The sequence below is a fragment of the Pimephales promelas genome, chromosome 19 (genome assembly GCF_988280905.1).
Source record: "Pimephales promelas chromosome 19, fPimPro1.hap1.1, whole genome shotgun sequence".
NCBI lineage: Eukaryota > Metazoa > Chordata > Actinopteri > Cypriniformes > Leuciscidae > Pimephales > Pimephales promelas.
The window spans coordinates 10,467,198-10,489,602 of NC_142787.1; the positions used below are offsets into that span (position 1 = coordinate 10,467,198).

At 41.5% G+C, this 22,405-nt stretch overlaps 1 protein-coding gene across 7 annotated transcripts in view; it reads left to right on the forward strand.

The window, feature by feature from the left end:
* The window catches only part of wdr7 (WD repeat domain 7), a 152,641-nt gene extending 132,533 nt beyond the window's left edge, over positions 1-20,108 (forward strand). For all 7 annotated transcript variants that reach the window (XM_039653846.2, XM_039653848.2, XM_089123471.1 and 4 more), the window contains 4 exons: positions 5,217-5,299; positions 6,845-6,944; positions 12,416-12,520; positions 17,933-20,108. In XM_039653846.2, coding sequence (XP_039509780.2) covers positions 5,217-5,299; positions 6,845-6,944; positions 12,416-12,520; positions 17,933-18,136 — 492 coding nt within the window. In that variant the 3' untranslated portion in view covers positions 18,137-20,108. The remainder of the gene's footprint in view (positions 1-5,216; positions 5,300-6,844; positions 6,945-12,415; positions 12,521-17,932) is intronic.
* Positions 20,109-22,405: the final 2,297 nt, after the last annotated feature.

Genomic DNA, 22,405 nt, shown 5'->3' on the forward strand with positions numbered 1-22,405 from the left:
TCTCTGAGTTTAGGCCTTCTACACACTCACACGGCCTCCTTCTCTGAGTTTAGGTCTTCCACACACTCACATGGCCTCCTTCTCTGAGTTTAGTCCTTCCACACACTCACACGGCCTCCTCCTCTATGTTTAGGCCTTCCACACACTCACACGGCCTCCTTCTCTGAGTTTAGGCCTTCCACACACTCACACGGCCTCCTTCTCTGAGTTTAGGCCTTCTACACACTCACATGGCCTCCTTCTCTTAGTTTAGTCCTTCCACACACTCACACGGCCTCCTTCTCTGAGTTTAGGCCTTCTACACACTCACACGGCCTCCTTCTCTGAGTTCAGGCCTTCCACACACTCACATTGCCTCCTTCTCTGAGTTTAGGCCTTTCACACACTCACATGGCCTCCTTCTCTTAGTTTAGTCGTTCCACACACTCACACGGCCTCCTTCTCTGAGTTTAGGCCTTCTACACACTCACACGGCCTCCTTCTCTGAGTTCAGGCCTTCCACACACTCACATTGCCTCCTTCTCTGAGTTTAGGCCTTTCACACACTCACACGGCCTCCTTCTCTGAGTTTAGGCCTTCCACACACTCACACGGCCTCCTCCTCTATGTTTAGGCCTTCCACACACTCACACGGCCTCCTTCTCTTAGTTTAGTCCTTCCACACACTCACACGGCCTCCTTCTCTGAGTTTAGGCCTTCCACACACTCACACGGCCTCCTTCTCTGAGATTAGGCCTTCTACACACTCACACGGCCTCCTTCTCTGAGTTCAGGCCTTCCACACACTCACATTGCCTCATCCTCTGAGTTTAGGCCTTCCACACACTCACACGGCCTCCTTCTCTGAGTTCAGGCCTTCCACACACTCACACGGCCTCCTTCTCTGAGTTTAGGCCTTCTACACACTCACACGACCTCCTCCTCTGAGTTCAGGCCTTCCACACACTCACATTGCCTCCTTCTCTGAGTTTAGGTCTTCCACACACTCACACGGCCTCCTTCTCTGAGTTCAGGCCTTCCACACACTCACACGACCTCCTCCTCTGAGTTTAGGCCTTCCACACACTCACACGGCCTCCTTCTCTGAGTTTAGGTCTTCCACACACTCACATGGCCTCCTCCTCTGAGTTTAGGCCTTCCACACACTCACACGACCTCCTCCTCTGAGTTTAGGCCTTCCACACACTCACACGACCTCCTCCTCTGAGTTTAGGTCTTCCACACACTCACACGATCTCCTCCTCTGAGTTCAGGCCTTCCACACACTCACACGGCCTCCTTCTCTGAGTTTAGGCCTTCCACACACTCACATGGCCTCCTTCTCTGAGTTTAGTCCTTCCACACACTCACACGGCCTCCTCCTCTATGTTTAGGCCTTCCACACACTCACACGGCCTCCTTCTCTGAGTTTAGGCCTTCTACACACTCACACGGCCTCCTTCTCTGAGTTTAGGTCTTCCACACACTCACATGGCCTCCTTCTCTCAGTTTAGTCCTTCCACACACTCACACGGCCTCCTCCTCTATGTTTAGGCCTTCCACACACTCACACGGCCTCCTTCTCTGAGTTTAGGCCTTCTACACACTCACACGGCCTCCTTCTCTGAGTTTAGGCCTTCTACACACTCACACGGCCTCCTTCTCTGAGTTCAGGCCTTCCACACACTCACATTGCCTCCTTCTCTGAGTTTAGGCCTTCCACACACTCACACGGCCTTCTTCTCTGAGTTTAGGCCTTCCACACACTCACACGGCCTCCTCCTCTATGTTTAGGCCTTCCACACACTCACACGGCCTCCTTCTCTTAGTTTAGTCCTTCCACACACTCACACGGCCTCCTTCTCTGAGTTTAGGCCTTCCACACACTCACACGGCCTCCTTCTCTGAGATTAGGCCTTCTACACACTCACACGGCCTCCTTCTCTGAGTTCAGGCCTTCCACACACTCACATTGCCTCATCCTCTGAGTTTAGGCCTTCCACACACTCACACGGCCTCCTTCTCTGAGTTCAGGCCTTCCACACACTCACACGGCCTCCTTCTCTGAGTTTAGGCCTTCCACACACTCACACGGCCTCCTCTATGTTTAGGCCTTCTACACACTCACACAGCCTCCTTCTCTGAGTTTAGGCCTTCCACACACTCACATTGCCTCCTTCTCTGAGTTTAGGCCTTCTACACACTCACACGACCTCCTCCTCTGAGTTTAGGTCTTCCACACACTCACATTGCCTCCTTCTCTGAGTTTAGGCCTTCTACACACTCACACGACCTCCTCCTCTGAGTTTAGGTCTTCCACACACTCACATTGCCTCCTTCTCTGAGTTTAGGCCTTCTACACTCTCACACGACCTCCTCCTCTGAGTTCAGGCCTTCCACACACTCACACGGCCTCCTTCTCTGAGTTTAGGCCTTCCACACACTCACACGGCCTCCTTCTCTGAGTTTAGGTCTTCCACACACTCACACGGCCTCCTTCTCTGAGTTTAGTCCTTCCACACACTCACACGGCCTCCTTCTCTGAGTTTAGGTCTTCCACACACTCACACGGCCTCCTTCTCTGAGTTTAGGCCTTCCACACACTCACATGGCCTCCTTCTCTGAGTTTAGTCCTTCCACACACTCACACGGCCTCCTCCTCTATGTTTAGGCCTTCCACACACTCACACGGCCTCCTTCTCTGAGTTTAGGCCTTCTACACACTCACACGGCCTCCTTCTCTGAGTTTAGGCCTTCTACACACTCACACGGCCTCCTTCTCTGAGTTCAGGCCTTCCACACACTCACATTGCCTCCTTCTCTGAGTTTAGGCCTTCCACACACTCACACGGCCTTCTTCTCTGAGTTTAGGCCTTCCACACACTCACACGGCCTCCTCCTCTATGTTTAGGCCTTCCACACACTCACACGGCCTCCTTCTCTTAGTTTAGTCCTTCCACACACTCACACGGCCTCCTTCTCTGAGTTTAGGCCTTCCACACACTCACACGGCCTCCTTCTCTGAGATTAGGCCTTCTACACACTCACACGGCCTCCTTCTCTGAGTTCAGGCCTTCCACACACTCACATTGCCTCATCCTCTGAGTTTAGGCCTTCCACACACTCACACGGCCTCCTTCTCTGAGTTCAGGCCTTCCACACACTCACACGGCCTCCTTCTCTGAGTTTAGGCCTTCCACACACTCACACGGCCTCCTCTATGTTTAGGCCTTCTACACACTCACACAGCCTCCTTCTCTGAGTTTAGGCCTTCCACACACTCACATTGCCTCCTTCTCTGAGTTTAGGCCTTCCACACACTCACACGGCCTCCTCTATGTTTAGGCCTTCTACACACTCACACAGCCTCCTTCTCTGAGTTTAGGCCTTCCACACACTCACATTGCCTCCTCCTCTGAGTTTAGGTCTTCCACACACTCACATTGCCTCCTTCTCTGAGTTTAGGCCTTCTACACACTCACACGACCTCCTCCTCTGAGTTTAGGTCTTCCACACACTCACATTGCCTCCTTCTCTGAGTTTAGGCCTTCTACACACTCACACGACCTCCTCCTCTGAGTTCAGGCCTTCCACACACTCACACAGCCTCCTTCTCTGAGTTTAGTCCTTCCACACACTCACACGACCTCCTCCTCTGAGTTTAGGTCTTCCACACACTCACATTGCCTCCTTCTCTGAGTTTAGGCCTTCTACACTCTCACACGACCTCCTCCTCTGAGTTCAGGCCTTCCACACACTCACACGGCCTCCTTCTCTGAGTTTAGGTCTTCCACACACTCACACGGCCTCCTTCTCTGAGTTTAGTCCTTCCACACACTCACACGGCCTCCTTCTCTGAGTTTAGGTCTTCCACACACTCACATGGCCTCCTCCTCTGAGTTTAGTCCTTCCACACACTCACACGGCCTCCTTCTCTGAGTTCAGGCCTTCCACACACTCACATTGCCTCCTTCTCTGAGTTTAGACCTTCTACACACTCACATGGCCTCCTCCTCTGAGTTTAGTCCTTCCACACACTCACACGGCCTCCTTCTCTGAGTTTAGGCCTTCCACACACTCACACGGCCTCCTTCTCTGAGTTTAGGTCTTCCACACACTCACACGGCCTCCTTCTCTGAGTTTAGGTCTTCCACACACTCACACGGCCTCCTCCTCTGAGTTTAGGCCTTCCACACACTCACACGGCCTCCTTCTCTGAGTTCAGGCCTTCCACACACTCACACGGCCTCCTTCTCTGAGTTTAGGTCTTCCACACACTCACACGGCCTCCTTCTCTGAGTTTAGGTCTTCCACACACTCACACGGCCTCCTCCTCTGAGTTTAGGCCTTCCACACACTCACACGGCCTCCTTCTCTGAGTTTAGGCCTTCCACACACTCACACGGCCTCCTTCTCTGAGTTTAGGTCTTCCACACACTCACATGGCCTCCTCCTCTGAGTTTAGGCCTTCCACACACTCACACGGCCTCCTTCTCTGAGTTTAGGTCTTCCACACACTCACATGGCCTCCTCCTCTGAGTTTAGGTCTTCCACACACTCACACGGCCTCCTTCTCTGAGTTTAGGTCTTCCACACACTCACACGGCCTCCTCCTCTGAGTTTAGGCCTTCCACACACTCACACGGCCTCCTTCTCTGAGTTTAGGTCTTCCACACACTCACACGGCCTCCTCCTCTGAGTTTAGGCCTTCCACACACTCACACGGCCTCCTTCTCTGAGTTTAGGTCTTCCACACACTCACACGGCCTCCTTCTCTGAGTTTAGGTCTTCCACACACTCACACGGCCTCCTCCTCTGAGTTTAGGCCTTCCACACACTCACACGGCCTCCTTCTCTGAGTTTAGGCCTTCCACACACTCACACGGCCTCCTTCTCTGAGTTTAGGTCTTCCACACACTCACACGGCCTCCTTCTCTGAGTTTAGGCCTTCCACACACTCACACGGCCTCCTCCTCTGAGTTTAGGCCTTCCTCACACTCACACGGCCTCCTCCTCTGAGTTTAGGTCTTCCACACACTCACACGGCCTCCTCCTCTGAGTTTAGGTCTTCCTCACACTCACACGGCCTCCTCCTCTGAGTTTAGGCCTTCAACACACTCACATGGCCTCCTCATAACATACAGCACCTTTAATCAGTCTGATCATCCTGCCACATGTGTAAAAGTACAGCAGAGGTGTGACTCCAGTGTCAACCAATCACATGTTGTGTGCTGCAGGTGATGGACATCATCATGTACTGTATCGAAGGGTCTCTGGTGAAGAAGAAAGGCTTGTCCGAGTGTTTCCCGGCCGTCTGCAGGTCAGTGCATTAAACAGCGTTAATATTACAGCGTTATTCACATACTTTTACAGTTTTCAATTAGCTTTTATTTTTATAGTTTTATAGTTGTGCTTTAATTTTTGTTACATTTCTTTTTTTTCATTATAATTATTAGGTTTTGTTTTTTAAAAATAAAAGAATTCTAAATAGTTGTCATTTATCATAAGTTAGTAATTTTAGTACTTTTTCAAGTTTAAGTTTTAAACTATATAGTTTCAGTTTTGAATTTGAGTATTTTGTATTTTGACAGTTTTGTTTATTAGGTTTTTGAATTTTTTTTTAGCTTGAAGTTAGTAATTTTAGCATTTAATTTATTTCAAATAAAATAAAATAAACTTATTTCAGTTGCTAAAGCAACAGTTCTAATTTTTATTTCGTTTTTCACGTTTTTCATTTAATATTTGTATTTTAATTTTTAGTTAAAATTCTTTTGTCATTTTTATTTGGTTTCGTTTTTTTTTTTTTAAATGTCTAAATATTTAAAACATTTTAAGTTTTGTTTGTAATTTATTATAATTTAGTAATTCATTTCAAATTTAAGCTTTAAAGTATATAGAAACTTGAAGTTGGTAATTTAGCATGTGCTTTATTTTAAGTTTAAACTTAAACTTATTTCAGTTATAGTAATTGCCAAGGCAACATTTTTAGTTTCCATTTAGTTTTAGTTTTTTCATCAAATATTTATATTTATATTTGCCAGATTGGAAAATTAAAGTTAATTCTGTAATTCAGTAATTAGTGACGTTTGTGGTGTTTTATTAGTTGGACACTGATATACTTCTGAATCTGATGACGGGTCAAACGAGCCGCTCATTGATTTTAATGGGTCAGAGGTCAAACCTCAAATGACAGCGATTGATGCAAATTTGATGGATTAAATCCATATATAGGCTGAACCAAATTTGCATACTATCATTATAATGTACAAGAAGTATGCAACATTAACTTTTCAAACATTAGTATACTAATGTACTAATTTAGCATGCTATTCAATTATCTCAGAAATAAATTACTTTTGTATTTTAAAAGTAATACATCACTTTGCATGTACTTTATGACAAAAAAAGTTATAATTCATTACTGAGTAAATAAAAATGAGACTGTGAAAAAATACAAAAATTATTTTAGCATGCCATTCAATTACATCAGAAATAAATTGGTTTTGATTTTTTTTATAAAAAATATATTTCATTTTGGAGAAAAATTTGATATTGAAAACGATTATTTAAATGATTTAGAAATTATATTTTGTAGAGAAATTAATATTTATTTAAAATGATTTATAAATTAATTTTTTAGAAACTTTTTTTAATTACTCTTAATTAAATGATAGTTGTATAAAAATAATAATGGCCAAGAAAGATTAATATCGAGGTTGATTTAACGCACTGGATTTGGATGGTCAAGTGGAGTGCAGATTATCCATCATGCACTGCAGGAGTCGCCTCAGTAGTGCTAGTGTGCTGCTCTGTGTTAGTATGCAGTGTGTTGACTCTGAGATATTCTCCATCTCTCTCTCCGCAGGTTTTATATGGTGGCGTATTGCGATCGCAGTTATCGCATCGCTGTCGGCGCCCGGCAGGGTTCAGTGGCCCTTTATGATGTTCGCACTGGGAAGTGCCAGGTGAGAGTGTGTGTGTGTGTTGATGTGCGACGGGATGTGTGTGTTGAGTGTGGGTTCACCTGGAGTGCAGGTGTGTGTCGGAGGGCAGAGGGCAGGTGTGAGCAGGCAGAGGTGCATGATGGGAAACGCTGCCCTGCAGAGCTGGAAATTGTGTGATCGACCCGGTCCAGGTGACCGTGATGTCACAGCTGGGGTCACATGATGAGTCTGAGCTCTCTCTCTCTCTCTCTGTTTGTGTGTGTGTCAGTCATACTGTCAGAGAAACACACTGACTCTGGGTTGAGTTGATAAGACAGACCTCTGCGCGCACTCATACTCATACACACACATGCTCACACACACACACATACACAAACATGCTCACACTCATATACTCTGACACACAGATACACTCTCACATATACACTCCCATACAAATTCACACATACACTCACACTCTCTCACACTTATACACACACACTCTCACATTAGTAGTATGTGTGTGTGTGTTTGAGACAGTTAGATTTGGCCTCACAGCTGAATTGATTGAAGGATTGATTTTAGGCTGTTTACAGTTGTGAAGATCAAATCTCTCTGAAATTGTCGTCTGGGGAATCCAGCGATCAGATCATATGTGCATCCCATAATGCCCTCAACATGACCATCACTGATCGCATGATTTTCATCAGAATCTGAAACACAAACATTGCGTCCTCCAGAGTGTGTGTGTGTGTGTGTCCGGTCACTCTGCACACCATCTGTCCTCTCTTTGATCTGTGAAGTGGACAGCCGGACTACAGACGTCTGCTGCATTTACTAATTAAACACACTGTGTGTGTGTGTGTGTGTTTTGTCCGAATCTCCTGATGCAGCACATTTTCCCATCAGCTTCTCCTGCACGATTGTTCTGTTGCGTTGGTCAATACGCTGTTCATACACACTCATCATATAGTCTGGTTCACATCGCAGCTTATTCTGGTTCGCCCGTTTAAACAGGAAGTGAATTCAGCAATTAAATCAGCCTGGACCGTTTAGACTGTTTTGTAGGTCATTTCGGTCTTAACACTAATAAAGCCCGACACACACTACCAGTCAAAAGTTTTGGATCTGAAAGATTTTTTAAAGTTGTCTCTTCGGCTCACCAAATCTGCATTTATTTGATGAAAAATAGAGTAAAATAGTGTGTGAATAGATTCACTTGTTAACATTAAATATCAAATAAATTAGGATAATATCTCTTTATTATCTGTATTATTCAGCTGTGCGTGACATTGTCTTTATGGGTTTTAAATCACACGTAGTCGTATATTCTATAGTTTATTTTCATGAGGAGAAACAATTTTGAACGTGTGTTTTGCCGTCTGGAGGAGTTTTGGATGAAGCGTCGTGATTTGACAGGCCAATATCTCCGCCGTCAGATTTTCATTACACACGCGGGTCGGGTGATGCTGTTTTCATTGCGTTTCATCTTTAATTGTAAGAGATTATTTTAGTTTTGAGCTGTCATAAAGCCGCATATGTCTTTAATCCAATCGCTCCATTATGAGGCCCGTTCCTTGTGACAGCGATGGGTTATTGCTTTACACCGTCTGTTTGTCATTCCCACATGATGAGCTGATGTTCATTTCAGCATGTCAACACATTGACTGGCGGTTATAGACCATTTCACAAGATGTAAACAACACTGGTCCAGAAGCACTTCCTGTTTCAGTTTATTTCACATGTAAAGAAAACATCTTAAAGATGTTTGTTTAACTTTTTGATTCAGTTTTAAATGTTCTGTTGGTTGTATTTTATCCCAGCTCTTATGTAGTGTTAAAAAACTGAAACAGGAAGTGCTTCTGGACCAGTGTTGTTTACATCTTGTGAAATGGTCTATACAGACGTCTGCGAGCAGATGAGGCTCTGCTGTTGGGGAACGTGTTCATCTGAAGCCTCGGCTTTGCAGGTTTAGGGAAAGACAAATCTCTGGGGCCGGTTTCACAAAGCTATGTTAGACAAGTCTTAAATTTGCTCTTAGACTAGTCTAATGCAAGTTAGACAGTTTCACAAAATTAAACACTGACTTAATTTAGACCAATAAAATTAGACACCTTTCCCCCTGACTAACTTAGGTCTCAGACTCTGTTACCATAGCAACCAGCAGTGACAATCATTTACATTATAAACAGCCGAAAGAAAACATAGGCGACTGTCCACCGTATATATTTATCACCATTTCAGTGTCATTAAGTTTCTCTTGGGGTCCTCCTCCTGTTTTTGGATATTTCCTCTTTAATATTTCTTTTTTGGCATCTTGTACCATGTTTTTGTAGCCTGGATGCCAGCCCGAACCCCGCCCACAACATTTTTTGTTTGTAATTATGATCAGTCAAAAAATGATCGGGCCAATCAAATTGCCAGGGCGGGCTTTATACGATGATGGACAGATGATCTGCAAGGACGTAATCATCACGTTATCAACTTAACATTTTAATAGACGAAAAGAAAACTGCAATCAAGGCATTTGTCGATCGGAAATATATTTTTGCCGTCCTTCCTACATGATTCGGCAATTATCAGCTGGCTCTGACGGTCGCTAAGTTAAGAAGATGGGACGTAACGAAAAGCCTGTGGTCGTTGTGGTTTCTCCTTTGGTCGCACTCATGGAGGACCAAGTAAAAGAAGCAACACTCGTTATTTTACTTATAATACAAATACAAAGTAGTTGACTTACGCCGCCTTCACACTGGCAGTTGAAATCAGCTCCGATGCGGCTGCGAAACGACCGGAAGTCATTCATTTCCTATGGAGATTCGCAGACCGCATGCGAATGGGTCCGAAACGGGTCCGACCGAGTGCGGTGCGAAGAAAATCGTGTCCGTTGGTCATCCGGATGCGTTCAAAAATTTGAACTCGTGCGAAAAGCTACGTACGGTTCCTATCCGACAATTCCAGCGGAAGTTGAGCGTTGCTATGGTACTGATAAACAAACCTGAATTATTAACTTTTAATAAAATAAATTATGATTTTATAACGATAAGTTGTCATGTCATTTTTTATTTTCATGACTTTCTAACGTTTATAAGGGCAGTTAATACAATTAAATTGAAGGTAGACATTGAACTATTGACCACTATATCACATATTTTAGCCGACATGACATGTCAACGTATCATCAGAGAGATCATACAGATTCAGAACTGACAGAATCAAACTTTAATGATAATAAAAATAAAACACAATCAAACTTTAATCTCTCTCTCCGCCATTTTTGTTCTACCCGTGTCCGACGCTTTTCACTGTGTAGTACGACGTCCGTTGGGAACGTATTGCGTATTACGGAGCTGATTTCAACTGCCAGTGTGAAGGCAGCGTAACTGCGTTGCTCTGATTTGTTGTAGGTCTACCGACTATCCAATTGAGTGCAGAGTTTGTTTGTTTTTTTCCCTGGTTCGGTTAAGACACGCCTCATAATCAAAGCCCTATGGAGCAGTATCAGATTCACATTCTGACAAGAATATGAGTATGACGAAGTCAGGCTAATGTTTTTGTATCTTTTCTGTACGTCTTTAACGCTACGCTCAACGGTCGGATCAACGCTGTTAACTTTGTCCAAATGAAACATTCCTTCTTGTTTCTACATTCTCTGCTAAATTTCCCCAGTAAAATGTCCTTGTAACTGTTATACTCCTCCAACACACACAAATCTTCCGCTGGGGTAAACTGCACTGAGCGGTTGAATGCGCTTACTCGATCCACCATGTTTTTTTGTTTTGAAAAGTGTCTTATTTTACCCAGAATGCATTACAGTGTAGTCCTACTTAAGATAGTCAGAGTCTTCAGTGCTTTGTGCAACGGTCTGATTTAGATCTTTATCTGAAGTCTGACTATCTACTATAATATATCAAAGCCGTAAAATTTACGCAGTAGATATAATAATAATAATTTTTTATAATAATATAATTATAATATTTTTTTTCACGTTTTGAGCATAGACCTGAAAATTATATTATATAATCTTGAATGCTTTAAAGGAGCAATGTGTGACTTTTAGCGACATCTAGTGGTTCGGTTGCGAGTTTGCACCAGGTTTGCACTAAGGGCTCAGCCCACTGCTCACCCCTCCCTTTCGAAGAAGCTACGGTTGCTAAAACGGGACAAACATCTCGTCGGCTGAGACAGCAGAGAATAGCCAGAGTAAGCCAAGAGTGTGTAACATTGTCACTGTTTCTGTACCACAGTTCATTATAAACCACATCATGAATACTGTCTGTTTACAAAGCCATAGTCAGGTGAGGATCAAGGGTTTTAATATATAATTTAATAAAATAATAATCAGCTGATTGTCTCACAAACGTAACCAGCAGCACATTTCTCCCCACAAACTGTAGCAAACCCATAATACAGCGAGGGAGCAGCTATATATTTTTTCTAACAGGGTAGTAATAGTTTAGCTGGCTAATATGAGCTGTTACTGTGGCTGAGCTGGGACGCGTCCGCATGAGTCCAAAGGTCGGAAGTGCGCGCGCTGTTACAATCATGTCATCTCCGCATCCCATAGATACTATTTACTACACACAATAGGCTTTTTTTCTCTGATTTTTAAAATTCTTCGCGATCGACTTTAGTGATAAAAGACTTTAGTAAAAGTCTCTATCGACGGGTTAGTGATTCCTGTAACGTACTGTTTTACGGTCAATGACATGAATACTAATCATCAGCTGTCTCACGAACGTAACAGCACATCTATCCCCAACATAACAAACCCATAACACAGCGAGGGAGAACTAAGTTACATGAAACAATCCCAACTACATATTTTACACCACTCACAAGGGAAAAGTCACTACTCACGGAGTGTAAGGCTAGCTTCCAGCTTTCCGCTACTTCTCTTTCAAGGTAGTGATGAAACGCGTTCTGTAGCGCTGTTTGTTCGCGTTCGGCTACGGTAGGAATATGACGTCACAACATGGCGACCTTCATAGAAGGGGATTCCCGCGGTTATGGAGCTATTAATGTCTCATTCTAAGGTAATAAAAACATTACGGCTAATTAAGTAAGTTCTTTATACACCACTGAAAACATAGTTATGGATGTCATATTGCATTTCTGTTAATAGATACTCAACTTTGTTACACATTGCACCTTTAAAGCACAGACTAAGTTTGATCTTTTTTTTCAAAGACGACATTTGACTTAGTATTGGTGAAGTGAAATAAGTTTTAAAAAGTGAACTTGAAAAAAGTTACTGAATTCTAAGTTTAATTTTATGAAAAAATGCCCAAAAATACTTTGAAAAAAAAAAACGAAAGGCATAAATCTAAACAAGTTGTGTTTCAAATTAGAGCTTGATATCTCAAATAATGAGCTTTCAGTCAGGCTGCAGTACCAAAAGTTTTCACTAGATGAAGTTCATCTTCCATTCATTTCCAATGCGCTCATTTTGAATCGTAATGAATACATAACTATAGAAATTGCAATAACATGTAAACCTGCGCTTTTTTCCACAGCATATTCACGGGCATAAAGGACCAATAACAGCGGTTTCCTTCGCACCAGACGGACGTTACCTGGCCACTTACTCCAACGCTGATAGCCACATCTCATTCTGGCAGGTAAACACCCCTGACCTCTGACCTCTAGCTTGAAGAAGTCATTTTACACATGCATTCATGTTTGTCAACACTTGAATGTGGGTAAGTTTCATAAAAAAGCTATATTTTGAACAAAAAGCTGATAAAATCGTGTTTTTGTCCAAGACTTTGTCCTCATCATATTTAGAGGTGTGTGTGTGTGTGAGAGAGAGAGTGTGGCTGAGCTTGTGTGTTTAAAGTTGATAATTGGCATCAATGCTTCTATCGCTTGTTTCTGCTTCTCCTGTGTTTTGATCAGGAGATTCTGCACTCTTTCAGGAGATGTGTAACAGCGCTCCTTACTGTATAACAGGGGAAACATGGATTTCCAGAAAACTCCATGAATTACAGGGAAAAAGTTAAACATGAATGAACTATAAGCGTAGTCTATTTGAAATGTGTGTGTAGGGTCACGTCTCGTGAGCGTCTGTCTTCTTAAGCAGGTCTTTCAGAAACACTCGTCGTCTTCTCTTCCTGCGTGCGTGTGTGTGTGTGTGTGTGTGTAAGAATGTCTTCCAGGCTAATGGTATCATTACTGTAAGGGTAAACCATGCAGTCTGAATGGTGTGTGTGTGCTAATGAACACTGGAGTCCTCAGGGTCCTCACGTTGCCCAGGCTGGGATGAGGGCGACTGGCCGTCTGACACCACTGAAGCCCTACCCCTCTCTGGAGCACTGGAGGAACACGTGTGTGTGTGTGTGTGTGTGTGTGTGTGTGTCATGTTTTTTGAGGGTTTGTAGACTGACTGACTCAGTGTGTGGGAACTCTATATCTTCCTGTGGATGTGTGTGTTTCACTTATCTTACATGGTATCATCTCATGTTCAGATTTGTCATATTTGTTCAGATTTCTGTTTTTTGCCGTCTCAGGTGTTACTGGCATCTCTCTCTCAATTCAAGTTTAATTTTATTCCAAAGCAGTGATATACATTAAATATATATATATATATATATATATATATATATATATATATTTACAGTATATATATATATGACTACCTGTCTACCTTTATCTATCCAGGGCTCCAGACTGCGACCAAATGGTCGCATTTTGCGACCAAAATTTGAGAGTGTGCGACTGAATTTTACATCCAGTCGCACATGTGCGACCAGTAAATTTACCGCACGTTAAACGCATGGTAAAGCGTGGAAGGGGCGCGTCAATGAATCCGTGACAAGAATAGCGCGCGTAAACGTCTGTGGGAAGGAGACGGAGACAAATATCACAACCTGATTTGCGTCTGAGCAATCAGCGATCTATCGACTCGTTAGTCGTTACCTAGCAGCGAATGCAAACAAAATGAAAGTGGAACGAAAATACGCCACTCATAGGACCGTGGAGCAGCAGCAGCGATCCGAACCATTGACGGTAAAATAAAGCCCCGAACTTGCCAGTCGCGGGCCGATCTCGCTCACGCAACACTGTTAATGGGCTATATGCACGCATAAGTTCCGCATTTGACGTAAGGATGCTCGTCCATTTCCGGTTGTGTAGATTAAAGCGGAGGAAAACCGGAGAAAACGGGATAATGGCAGAGTCTTCAATATTTACTGTCCTCCCGTCTTTGAAACGAAACGTACATACGTTTAGATGTAATTTTATATATAGTTATATTTATTTAATATAATTTTAAAAAGAAGCATAAACACAACGAGGGGTGTCTGTTTTATCTGTTTTTGTGACTAACGTTTCATTAGTATAACCATGGAGTATAAAATTCAATATAAATTCTCGGTATTGCATTGGACTCTATGATCGGCGGAAGTTATCGAGCATCCTTAATCCTTCACCGGAAATAACGCCGTGCATAGAGCCCATAGGAGATCCAGTGAAGAAATCCATTGAATTCGCCTCAGAATTAATAACATCAACACCACGAGATCCAGTGAGAAACACTCAGATTCGGCGCAGAGTTCTGTTATAAACCATATCAGATCAAACAGCGCTGACGTGGAAACCAGGAGAAACACTTATAGAAGGCTTTCAGTCCACAAATCAGCCTAACAGAACCATGGATTTAGGCTAATGTAGTAAGTTAACTCTAACCATAAATATGATAATGTGTAAGAAAGTCAAATGCTTACAAGTAGCCTACACATCTTTTCCCAGCACTTCAATAATATCATATGTAAATGTTTTATTTTTTTGTATTTTTTATGTGATTACCAACACATTTTTTGTTCATCCTTTAAAGATTGTCCTAAAAAGAAAAATGTTGAGATGTTGGAAAACTCTTATTTAAACACTTAAAAAAAATAATAATACCATTGTAAACAGTAGGATGTTTATTGGCTATTTTCACTCCGTACACATTTTCACTACTTTTATTAATTAATATTAAGACATTATAAATGATAATAACTAAAGTTAATTTCATCTACACCCTAAATTAAGCTTAGTGATTTATTGTCAGCACCAGTGCTACCAGATTTTTTTTTTTTTTTTTTTTTGTAGAACTCGCTGTGAGTTCTCATTTGAGGTGATGCTGCCCTCAACTTTGAGTCTGAAACCCTGTGAACTTAAAACAAAACAGCATATCATAATGTTAAGTCTATTTATTATTAAAGAATTTGTCAGTATTACAGTTATTTTGGGGAAAATTTGAATAATTGCATTGCAAGCTGATTTAAGGTGTGCCCCTAAATTTTCAGCTTGCGCTCCTAAAATTTTCAGTTAGGGGTAACAGCGCTCCTAGTAAAAAAAGTTAGTCTGGAGCCCTGCTATCTAATTTTCTGTCTGTCTATCTATCTATCTATCTATCTATCTATCTATCTATCTATCTATCTATCTATCTATCTATCTATCTATCTATCTATCTATCTATCTATCTATCTATCTATCTATCTATCTATCTATCTATCTATCTATCTATCTATCTGTCTGTCTGTCTATCTGTTTATCTGTCTTTCTATCTATCTATCTGTCTGTCTATCTTTCTATCTGTCAGCCTATCTTTCTGTCTCTTTATCTATCTATCTATCCATCAATCTATCTATCTGTCTGTCTATCTATCTTTCTATCTGTCTATCTTTCTGTCTGTCTGTTTATCTATCTCTCTATCTGTCTGTCTGTCTATCTTTCTGTCAGTCTATCTATCTATCTATCTATCTATCTATCTATCTATCTATCTATCTATCTATCTATCTATCTATCTATCTATCTATCTATCTATCTATCTATCTATCTATCCATCCATCCATCCATCCATCCATCCATCCATCTATCTATCTGTCTGTCTATCTATCTTTCTATCTGTCTGCCTATCTTTCTGTCTGTTTATCTATCTCTATATCTGTCTGTCTATCTTTCTGTCTGTCTATCTATCTATCTATCTGTCTGTCTGTCTGTCTGTCTATTTATCTTTCTATCTGTTTGTCTGTCTATCTTTCTGTCTGATTATCTATATTTCTATATTTCTATCTATCTTTCTACCCGTCTGTCTATCTTTCTATCTGTTTATCTATCTGTCTGTTAATCTATCTATCTGTCTGTCTATCTATCTTTCTATCTATCTGTCTGTTTATCTATCTATCTATCTATCTATCTATCTATTTATCTATCTATCTATCTGTGTTTATCTATCTATATGCCTGTCTATATATCTTTCTGTCTGTCTAGCCATCTGTTTGACTATCTATCTGTTTCTGTCTGTCTATTTATCTTTCTTTCTGTCTGTCTATCTTTCTGTCTAACTATCTATCTTTCTTTCTGTCTATTTATATTTCTATCCGTCTATCTTTTTGTCTGTTTATCTATCTGTCTGTTTATCTGTCTATCTTTCTGTCTGTCTATCAATTTAATTCAATTCAATTCAAATTGCTTTATTGGCATGACTGTACATATTACAATATTGCCAAAGCTTGTAACACATAGTATAGTGAAGACATCAATAAAAACAAAGTATTATAACAACTTAAATTAAAATGTACAAATTAAATTAATTGCAAAAAATAACAGTGTAACAGATTATAAATTCTATGAACGTTTGATACCACAGTGTTTTAACATACATATATACACACATACACACATTACTGAGGGTCACTGTGGTGGACATTAGGGAGACACACTGAGGTCACACATTCACACACATTCACCTACTGTCTCTCAGGCTGTGGCACGCACACACGTATCTGGCAGCCAGTGCTGCGGTCTGTCCCTCTCCTAGTAAGATCTTTATCTGCTCTACTTCAGTCATGGTTGTAAAGTTGTGTATTAAGTTAAGTTTATTGAAGTAGAGGTCTCTGATGGAGCTGTATTTGTGGCAGTGGAGGAGGAAGTGTGTCTCTGTCTCGATCTCTCCTGTCCTACACTGAACACACACCCTTTGCTCTCGGGGTTGCCAGCTCTTTCTGTGTCGGCCGGTCTCGATGGCTAGACTGTGTTCACTCAGCCTGTACTTGCTCAGGATCTGTCTCTGCTTTGTGTCTCTCACACTCTGGAGATATTCCTCCATTTCATAATTTGATTTCAGATTTCGATAGAATTGTAGTTTACTTTGTGTTTTGGTTTCCTGATCCCAATGTTCCAGATATGTATTTTTAGACTGTTTAGTAATTTGGTTTATTCTGATGTGTGTGTGAGGAGCAGTGCTGGTCTGAGACTGGTGAGTGTTAGTAGGGTTAGTCGAGTTAGTGAGTCTCAGGACCAGCTGACTGAGAAGACTCTTTTCGGGGTTCAGTTCTTGGGTCTGTAATGCTTTAAAATGTAGCGATTCTGTGGGACTTGATTTTAGATGCATCCAGAATCTGAGGGATCTTTTTTGCATATTAATAATCAATGGGAATCGGCCTAATTCTGCCCTACACGCGTTATTGGGTGTTTTCCTTTGTAGTTTTAGTATCATTTTGCAGAATTCTGTGTGTAGGGCTTCTGTTGTTTGTCTGTCCCATCTAGTGTAGCTCTGATCACTGAGTGGACCCCACACCTCACTTCCATACAGCGCAATGGGCTGAATCACACTATCAAAGATTTTACACCAGATTGGAATCGGTAATTCAGAGTTTTGGAATTTCTTCTTAATGGCGTATAGAGCTCTGCGAGCTTTATCTTTAAGAGCATTCACTGCCAGACTGAAACTCCCCGATGCAGTGATGACCAGGCCGAGGTAAGTGTACTGCATCGTGTGCTCTAGGCCGGTGCTGCCTAGACTGAACTGGTATCTGTGTTCCTGACATCTGGGCTTCTTCTGAAAGACCATAATGTTGGTCTTTTTGAGGTTGTCTATCTCTGTCTGTTGTAAAACTCCAGTACAGTCTGACATTAATGATTATGGAGATCTTACAGTGTGACACTGCTTACAGCGATGATCATGTTTGTACAGTCTGACAAGCAACAATCGTTTAGGACTATTATAAAACACATCTCTCTCTATCTCTCTCTTTGTGTTTCAGATGAACACGTCTCTGTTAGGAAGCATCGGGATGTTGAATTCTGCTCCTCAGCTCCGATGCATCAAAACCTATCAGGTTCCCCCGGTCCAGCCGGCATCGCCCGGATCCCAGAACGCCCTCAAACTCGCCCGGCTCATCTGGACCTCCAACCGCAATGTCATCCTCATGGCTCACGACGGCAAGGAGCATCGCTTCATGGTCTGAGGGGTCAAAGGTCGCGTTTCCTAGTGTCCAGTGGGCAGCTGTATCCAGTTTACACTCTCCGCACCCGTTTCATTCCTCTTTTTATTTATAGTGTTTGCAATTTCCCTCTTTTTTTTGACTATTTATGGAGACGATAAAGGACTGCAGGTCGTTAAAACGAGTGTTTACGTGTGTTTTTGCGCTTGAAGGTCAAGCAAGGTTTTGGTCGTATATTTTTTTTTTATTCACTCACTTTGTTATATTGTTTGATCCACTCAAAATCACTCACTTGATTCACCGAAACTATTCTATCATTCCAAGATTTATAAATGAATTAAAACACACTCAAGCATACATTTTACTCATGGTACTTTTTACTTGTTAATGTCTAAAGATCCTGTCCTGAAACGAGACTGAGAAATTACATTATTTATAATCAAAGAATCATCATTCGCACTGAATGACTAGAATCATATCGTGATATTGTGTATCATAGGAATTATTTTCAGGAATGGTTTTTATTTGAGCTTGTGGTGTAGTTGTGAATTGTTTCGGTTAGCGTTTGTCTGTTTGTGTCAGTCGCTGGTTGGTGTGAAATACACATGTAAAAACATCAGTCTTGTTCGCTTCTTTCCCACCGCTGCACGCCGTCTGCTGTAATCCACAGAGCGAGACATAGAGGAATACATTATACAGACGAATTCAGTGTTTCAAGAAAGCAGAATATATTTGGTGTTTCATCTCCAAATCAAAAAAAAAAAAAAAAAATATATATATATATATATATATATATATATATTTGTGCAAAGAACTATTTTAGGACTATTAAGGTTTTTATGCAATTTCTTCATGACAATTAAACACATTTCCAAGCTCAAATTCTCGTTAGAAATCTCATTCTTAAACTGCAATGCATTAATAAACATTCAAATACATTAATACAATTAATTATTCTAAATTAACGTAATATATATGTGTATTATAATTTATACATATATATTTTAATTTCCTCTTTTTGGCTCGAATTGTTGTGTAAATGGAAATAAATAAATGTTTATCTATAGATTAAACGTGAAATGCTCAAGACTTTTTTGCTTCAGACCAAACGTGACAGTTAAACACATTTCTGGGCTCAAATTCTCAACACTGTAAAATAAGTTGTTCTCATACTGTAATGTGGTGATAAACATTAAAAAACAATAATTAAATGAATTATTCTGAATTAAAAACTGCATACATTTTAATATGATTTTTTCCAAAATAATCAAAGTACAAAAATGAATCATTAAATGTGTTTGTGTGAATATGCAATTAAATCTTAATGGTCCTACAACAGGCTACAGTTGATGCTTTTCAAGTCTGAGAGAGAAAATAAAAGACACTTTCCCCTCGATGCTTCCATCAGAGAAATAATAGTTTATTGATATCCTGAAACATGAGTTATTAAGATAATCCAGTTGAGAGAAAGTTTTTTGAGATTTCTGAGTTCAGAATAGCATTTGCATTATGAAGGTCTGTCTCGTTTTTGATAGAGAGAGAGTGTGTGTGAGATTGTTTCTATGATGTGACTTATGTGTCTGTTTAGTCTAATGGAAAAGTCCTTGAACGTTCCTTGAACGGACGCAAAATTTTAATCATAGGATGATTGATTTTTTTTCCCTGAATATATTAGTTATTTCCTCTCTCTCGCTGCCGTATGATGTTCACGCTTTCCGTGTTGCACGGATCCGTCACACGCGACTTTGATGCAGCTTGTTGTAAAAATGGTAATAAAAAAAAATGCTTTATCGATAGATTATAGATGTGAAACGCTCAAGACTTGTAGTTCAAGACCTTCAAAACCACAGGTGTGTAAGTGTGTATGTGTGTGTGTGTGTGTGTTTGTGTGTGTGGAATAATTGTTCAACATTCACTATATCAGGCTGTGCTTTAATACTGTTACTGGATAAACAATATTATGTAATTGTGTTAATAAATGTAAATGTGAGAATCATCAGTTTGTGTTTCATTCACACAAAAGCATGAGCAACACTAAACGCATATCTGCGTCGATTTGGGGTTTCAAGGCCTGTTTGCAAGAGAAATGCAGAAATTTACTAGCATCACATGAGAAACAGCCCCACTGTATTAAAATTAGACTGCTCTAAAATTGAACTGCTCTATACACAGAAATCCTATATTTAACGTTTTCTGACACAGTATGGTCAATACATATGTAGCCTACAATTGTAATCAAAATTATTCAACCCCCATTGCAAATCATGTTTATTGGCAAAATTTACAGACTTTTAGCTGTTAACAAAGTACAAATCATACAAAGGTAATTAATATACACTCACCTAAAGGATTTTTAGGAACACCATACTAATACTGTGTTTGACCCCCTTTCACCTTCAGAACTGCCTTTATTCTACGTGACATTGATTCAACAAGGTGCTGAAAGCATTCTTTAGAAATGTTGGCCCATATTGATAGGATAGCATCTTGCAGTTGATGGAGATTTGTGGGATGCACATCCAGGGCACGAAGCTCCCGTTTCACCATATCCCAAAGATGCTATATTGGGTTGAGATCTGGTGACTGTGGGGGCCATTTTAGTTCAGTGAACTCCTTGTCATGTTCAAGAGACCAGTTTGAAATGATTCAAGCTTTGTGACATGGTGCATTATCCTGCTGGAAGGAGCGATCAGAGGATGGGGACATGGTGGCCATAAAGGGATGGACATGGTCAGAAACAATGCTCAGGCATTTAAACGATGCCCAATTGGCACTAAGCGGCCAAAAGTGTGCCAAGAAAACATCCCCCACACCATTACACCACCACCACCAGCCTGCACAGTGGTAACAAGACATGATGGATCATGTTCTCATTCTGTTTACGCCAAATTCTGACTCTACCATCTGAATGTCTCAACAGAAATCGAGACTCATCAGACCAGGCAACATTTTTCCAGTCTTCAACTGTCCAATTTTGGTGAGCTCTTGCAAATTGTAGCCTCTTTTTCCTATTTGTAGTGGAGATGAGTGGTACCCGGTCGGGTCTTCTGCTTTTGTAGCCCATCCGCCTCAAGGTTGTGCGTGTTGTGGCTTCACAAATGCTTTGCTGCATACCTCGGTTGTAACGAGTGGTTATTTCAGTCGAAGTTGCTCTTCTATCAGCTTGAATCAGTCGCCCATTCTCCTCTGACCTCTAGCATCAACAAGGCATTTTCTCCCACGGGACTGCTGCATACTGGATGTTTTTCCCTTTTCACACCATTCTTTGTAAACCCTAGAAATGGTTGTGCGTGAAAATCCCAGTAACTGAGCAGATTGTGAAATACTCAGACCGGCCCGTCTGGCACCAACAACCATGCCACACTCAAAATTGCTCAGATATCCCTTCTTTCCCATTCTGACATTGAGTTTGGAGTTCAGGAGATTGTCTTGACCAGGACCACATCCCTAAATGCATTGAAGCAACTGCCATGTGATTGGTTGATTAGATAATTGCATTAATGAGAACAGGTGTTCCTAATAATCCTTTAGGCGAGAGTATCGCAACACAACAAGTGGCTTCCTCAAATTCAACTGAAAATGCAACTATTAATGACTTCTGCAGTCTCAAAATTATTCAACCTTACCATGGCAAGCATGTTTAGTACTTAGTAGAACACCCTTTTGCTGTTATGAGCTGCTGCAAACGAGATCTATAACCAGACAGCAGCTTCTGGCAGAGTTTCCGAGGGATCTGAGCCAGTTCCTCATGATCAATGGCCGCCAGTTCAGTTATGTTCTTGGGTTTGCATGCTGCAACCACCGGCTTCAAATCCCACCAGAGAATGCCCACCACACACCAGTTTATTGGTGGAGAGGAGACAATCAGTATGGGGATGATAAGGGGCAAATTTTGCCAGGATGCCAGGGTTACACCCCAACTCTTTTTCTGAACCACAGAGAGTAAGGACAATGGTTTAACGTCTCATCCGAAGGACAGTGCTCTTTAACAGTACAGTACCCCCGTCACTTTACTGGGGCGTTAGGACCAACACAAACCACAGGGTGAGTGCCCCCAACTCGACTCACTAACATCTCTTCCAGCAGCAACCTGGTTTTCCCAGGAGGTCTCCCATCCAGGTACTAACCAGGCTTAGCCCTGGCTGCTGACAACACAGAATTATAAAACTGATGGCTTATTTATGTGATTTTGAGCACTTTCTTGTGTTTTTGGGTCAGTAGTGGTGCATGTCTTGGAGTTCTGGCATGCCTTACTGTTCAGCTGAAACCTCCAAGTCAAAGTCCACCAAGTCT